This window comes from Arachis ipaensis, chromosome B06, assembly GCF_000816755.2.
Source record: "Arachis ipaensis cultivar K30076 chromosome B06, Araip1.1, whole genome shotgun sequence".
NCBI classification, from domain to species: Eukaryota; Viridiplantae; Streptophyta; class Magnoliopsida; order Fabales; family Fabaceae; genus Arachis; species Arachis ipaensis.
This window is the reverse complement of record NC_029790.2, coordinates 6,359,865-6,365,542: the sequence shown is the minus strand read 5'-3', so window position 1 is coordinate 6,365,542 and position 5,678 is coordinate 6,359,865. Positions and strand designations below refer to the sequence as shown.

At 42.4% G+C, this 5,678-nt stretch overlaps 1 protein-coding gene across 1 annotated transcript; it reads left to right on the top strand.

Moving 5' to 3' along the window:
- On the top strand, nt 2,353-2,859 carry LOC107646324 (uncharacterized mitochondrial protein AtMg00310-like). Its single transcript, XM_016350515.1, has one exon. It carries the CDS (start codon nt 2,353-2,355, stop codon nt 2,857-2,859), a length of 507 nt encoding a protein of 168 aa, XP_016206001.1.

The following is a 5,678-nucleotide window of genomic DNA, read 5'->3' as shown; positions in this document are numbered from 1 at the left end:
GAAGCTACAAGATTCAGATTTAACACAAGAGAAGCAAGAGAGAACACAGCAGATAAAAGAGAATATAGCTGCATTATGGAAACAGGAGGAAAAATATTGGGGGCAAAGAGCCAGGTTGAAGTGGCTGAAATGGGGAGACAAGAACACAGCTTTTTTCCATGCCACAACCATTCAAAGAAGAGGAAGGAACCGAATCGAAAAGCTTAGAAATGAGGCGGGCTCATGGATAGAGGATAGAAAAGAAATTATGAAGCTCATCGAGGAACGATTTGACGCGTTGTTTACATCAAGCAACAACAGGAATTGTGAATCAGTCATAAGAAATATTCCAGTAAGAGTCACGGAAAGCATGAATAGGGAGCTGATCTCAGAGGTCACAGAAGAGGAAATCCGGAAAGCAGTTTTTAGCATGGGCAGCCTCAAGGCTCCTGGACCAGATGGCCTGAATGGACTATTTTATCAAAAACACTAGGAGATAATCAAGAAGGAAGTATGTGCAGTAGTCAGGGAATTTTTTTGGAATGGGTTCTTGCCAGAAGAGATTAGCGAAACCATAGTAGTCTAATTCCAAAGGTCAAGGATCTGGAAGATCTCAATCAATTAAGGCCAATAAGTTGCTGCAACTTTATTTACAAAATCATAACTAGGGTCATAGTGTTGAGGCTGAAAGGGCTCCTCCAGGAGATAGTGTCCCCAACCCAGAGTGCTTTTGTGGGAGGAAGACTCATACAAGATAATGTTGTTATTGTTCAAGAAGTTTATCATAGCCTAAACAAAAAAGGAAGAGAGGGATCGCAAAATATGGCAATCAAGTTGGACATGAACAAGGCATATGACAGGCTTGAATGGAATTTCCTTGAAAAGGTGCTCATAAAACTCGGGTTCGCTGAAAAATGGGTTGAGTTGGTAATGAAATGTGTAAGGAGTGCAAGTTATAGGGTAAAGGTTAATGGAGAGCTATCGAAGAGGATCAAGCCTCAGAGGGGCCTTAGACAAGGGGATCCATTATCCCCATACCTTTTCATTTTAGCAGCTGAGGTATTCACGATCCTAATGCAGGACGCAAAGGTGAAAGGCAATATAACAGGTCTTAAAATAGCCCCAACAGCTCCAGCACTTACTCACTTGTTGTTTGCAGACGATTGTATCATATTCGCGAAAGCGAATGAGGAGGAGATATTTCAGATTATAACCGTGCTAAATAAATACACAGAGGCATCCAGACAAAGGATCAATATGAACAAGTGACAAACCCCAATTTGACGGTTTATCTTGTATTGAATTTAGGGGATTTTATCACCTTTTACCCACATTTATTCAATGAAATAGCATGGTTTTATAACTTCTCCCTTAATTGTGCTTAAGAGTGAAAACATGCTTTTTAGGACTCAAAATAGCTAAATTTAATTCACCTTGATTCTATTAGATGCCTTGATATGTTTGTTAAGTGATTTAAGGTTTAGGAGGCAAAGATTGGATCAAGGGAATGAAGAAAGAAAGCATGAAAAGTTGGAGAACTCATGAAGAAATGGAAGAACCGGAAAGCTGTCAAGCCGACCTCTTCGCACTTAATCGGCCATAACTTGAGCTACAGAGGTCCAAATGATGCGGTTCCAGTTGGGTTGAAAAGCTAACATCCGGGGCTTCGAAACGATATAAGATTTTCTATGGTTGAACCGCGCATGGTGACGCGTACGCGCATAGTACGTGCACGCGCCGTTGCTGCCACCTGGTTCACTTAAAACAAAATGTGGCCAGCGATTTTAGAAGCCTTGTGGGTCCAATCCAACTCATTTCTGATGCTATTTAAGCCAAGGATTAAAGGGGAATCTCAAGTTGATTCATCCACTTGACTTTCCTCCATTATTAGAGGTTAACTAAGTGGTAGCAATGGACAATTGTGGTCACAATTGAGGAGGATAACTAGGATAGGACTTCTAATTCTCACAACCTCGCCAAGTACTTTTTAGTTGTTAGTTTATTTTCATTGTCATTTACATTTCATGTCTCTTATCCCAAAACCCCAAAATACAATCCATAACCAATAACAAGACACTTCATTGTAATTCTTAGGGAGAACGACCCGAGGTTTAAATACTTCGGTTTATAGAATTTAGGGGTTTGTTACTTGTGACAAACAAATTTTTGCATGAAAGGATTATTGTTGGTTTAGAAGCTATACTTTACAACGAGATTTCATTTGTGAATTTCTAAACCGTCAAAAATCCGATCGTCAACAAGTCAGGCATTTCCTTTGGAAGCCAAGTATCGATACAAACGAAGGTAAATATAGAAGAGATTTTAGGAATGAAAACATGGGACACGCCAGGAAAATACTTGAGGTTACCATCAATGTGGGGAAGATCTCACAACAAGGCTCTAGCATGGATTGAAGAGAAGATCATGAATAAACTAGAAGGATGGAAGGAAAAGTTGCTGAATCAAGCATGCAAAGAAACACTAATAAAGGCTGTAATTCAGGCAATGCCATCATATATCATGAACGTCTTAAAGTTCCCTAAGAGTTTTTGCAGGAGAATTTGTGCAAAGGTAGCAAGATTCTGGTGGGCAGCATCGGGGAAGGAACGGGGCATCCATTGGAAGAGATGGGACAACATTACTGAGAGTAAGAGAGATGGGGGACTGGGGTTCAAGGACCTGGAAAAGCAAAATACTGCCTACCTTGCAAAACAAGCATGGAGGGCATTGAAGAACCCGAATGCAATCTGGGTACAAATCCTGAAATCGATTTACTTTCCGGGCGGCAACTTTTGGACAGCGAAGGGTAGAAAGGGCGCGTCATGGGTCTGGAAAAGCATACTACATGGAAGAGAGCTACTAAAGGAAAACGCAAAATAGAGCATAGGAGACGGTTCCAACGTCAGCATTTGGAAAGATAATTGGATTGCTGGAAGGAGCGGGCCTCTGAATACAAACAGCACAGATGATGCGAGGGTAAAGGATCTCATTGTAAGTGGGGAAGGGTGGAATAAAAGGAAGATTGAAAGCAAATTCTCCCAAGAAATCTGCAAAGAGATTCTCAGCACCCCAGTCAGTGTAATGAACAGAGAGGATAACCTGTATTGGCCATGGAGGGAAGATGGAAACTACTCAATAAGAACCGGATATTATGCTGCAAGGAGAGTTGGGCAGGGCATGAAATTTGGAAATCCATCAACAAGTGAAGATAAAAAAGAGATATGGAAGGAGGTGTGGAGAATGGAAGTCCCACAGAAGATTAGAATGTTTCTATGGAAAGCATGTCATGATATATTACCAGTAGGCTCTAACTTATACAAAAGAAAAATGGCATCAGATCCAATCTGTCAAATATGTTTAAAAAGTTCAGAGACAGTAGAACATGCACTATTACTATGCGATTGGGCCAGGGCAACATGGTTCGGAGCGGAATGCCAATGGACCCCAACAAATGAGACAGTTACCTCAATCGGGAATTGGATGGTCGAATGCATAAAGAATTGAGAGCCAGGTGGTGGAGGGGACCAGGAGAGGAGAATCAGCAAACTAGGATTTCTCATGTGGGAGATATGGAAAACGAGGAACAACAAGCTATTTCAACAACAGGAGGTAAATCCTAGATGGACAATTTGTAGGGCAACAGCACTAGAGGCAACATACTGGAAACTAGCAGATAAACAGCAGACACAGAAAACAGAAGTAAATAGGAGCAAAACTAACCTGCTGAAATGGAGACCTCCCCCTGAGAACTGGTTGAAAGCAAATGTTGACGCAGCCTTCAAGAAGGATACTGGAAGAGGTGCAATATCTGTGGTAATCAGAGATAATAAGGGGAGGATCATATTAGGTTTCTCAGGAAAAATTCAGACCAAATCAAGTATTGTTGCAGAAGCTCAGGCTATAAGGCAAGCATTGATCATAGTGAACAATCTACAAATAGGCAGAACTCTAATAGAATCTGACAATTTAAAGCTAGTTCAAGCAATTAAATCTAACACAGCTTTAGGTGAGGCGTTGGCCATAATCCAAGACATTCATATTTTAATGGAAAGCCTACCTGAGAAGGGAATAACTTGGACCCCCAGGAACGGAAATCGGCTAGCTCATGCAGTGGCCAAAGCAGCAGAAACAGACACATTACAAGCAAATTGGAGCATCAAACCACCTGTAGACATACAAAGCATCATTACAAGAGAGGCTCAGATGTGAAACAACAATTACAAAAGAACAAAAAGAAGATTGTAATAAGGCAGATTGGAGGTGCTCGAACCAGGCAACGAGAGAGGAAGGTTACGGATTCATCCAGATCATCAATGATTTGAGACAGAAGATCAGCATGCAACCCAAGACGATTCTAGTTCACAGATGGTGCTGCGGGATTCGGAGGCAGAGGGGGGCAGTGTGGTTTCAGGGGCTGCGAGCTATGGAGGTCGCAGAATCCAAGTCCTTGGTACGATGGGCTGCGAACTACGGAGGCTGCAGAATCCGAGTTCTGGGCAAGGGAGAAAGTGGGTCGGAGAGGGCTCTCCCTGCTCCGAACCTTTGTCAGGAAGAAGGTGGGACGAATCTGTGCTAGACGGCGAGGGAAGGCGATGTTGGGGAGGCACGGGTACTGCTGAGGAAACTAGGTGGTGGGGGAACCCGTCGTCGTCCTTAATGCGGTGGCGCCAGCACCATGCATGGGTCGCCAGCTAGGTGCAGAGAAGACCCTCCATAATCTTCTTACTCTCGCGGCAAAGAAGACAGGAAAGGCTTGAACCAGGTCACAATACAGGAAAGGCAGTTTTATCCAGATCCTAAATGATCTGAGACAGAAGATTTGCATGCAACCCGAGGCGATGCTGTTGCAGAGTGGGCGCTGCGGGATCGAGAGGCAGAGGAGAACCAGGGCGGATTCAGCGGCGGCGACCTATGAAAGCCACGGATGCCAAGTTCTGGGCAAAGGGAGGGTAGTGTCGCTGATATCCAGACTGAGGCTTCGAAGGAAATTTGGCGTGGGATTCTCTCACTGCTCTGAATTGTGAGGGGTAGTAGTGTATTCGAGTTTGGCTAGATGGGGTAGGAGGGCGCTGTCGAGAGATCCGGCTACGACTTCGGTGACAAGACAGATTGACGGCGGCCAAGTTTTCGAAAGTGCTCAGTGTTCTCCCTCCGGCGGCGTTAGCAACCATGCAGGGGTCAGATTAGTTCGCCGGCTAGCTGAAGAGGAAGTACCAAGGCGCAGCACAGGCTGATTCGAATCTCTCACTCTGGCGGCAAGGGTGACATACACCCATGGATAACGGGTCGGTTCGGAGGCATGTATCTCTGTTCTGGGCCTACTGTCTATGAATCTCAATCGAATAAAAATCCTTGGTTAGAAAGAAAAAAAAAAAAAAAAAAAGAAGGAAAGAAACCCATTTTATTAATGCTTTGGGCAATTTATTTGACTTGAAAATATCTTTTTTGTCTAAGTTGACTTCAAGTTAATTTAGGTAGATATATATTAAAATTGTATCATTGGATAATGAAAAATGATACCATTGACCAAAAAAAAAATGATACTATACTAATAAGATAAGTCTTATTAATTTGTTTCGTTGAAAAAAAATAAAAATAATATATTGCCTAGAATTATCACTGAATATATTTTTAAAATTGAATTGTATGTAAAATAATTTTTTTGAAAAAAAAAGTATTTAAATGAATAAAACATTAAA

What these genes read in the sequence shown, in the direction of transcription:
- LOC107646324 (XM_016350515.1), top strand. Translation starts at nt 2,353, where the DNA reads ATGTGGGGAAGATCTCACAACAAGGCTCTAGCATGGATTGAAGAGAAG.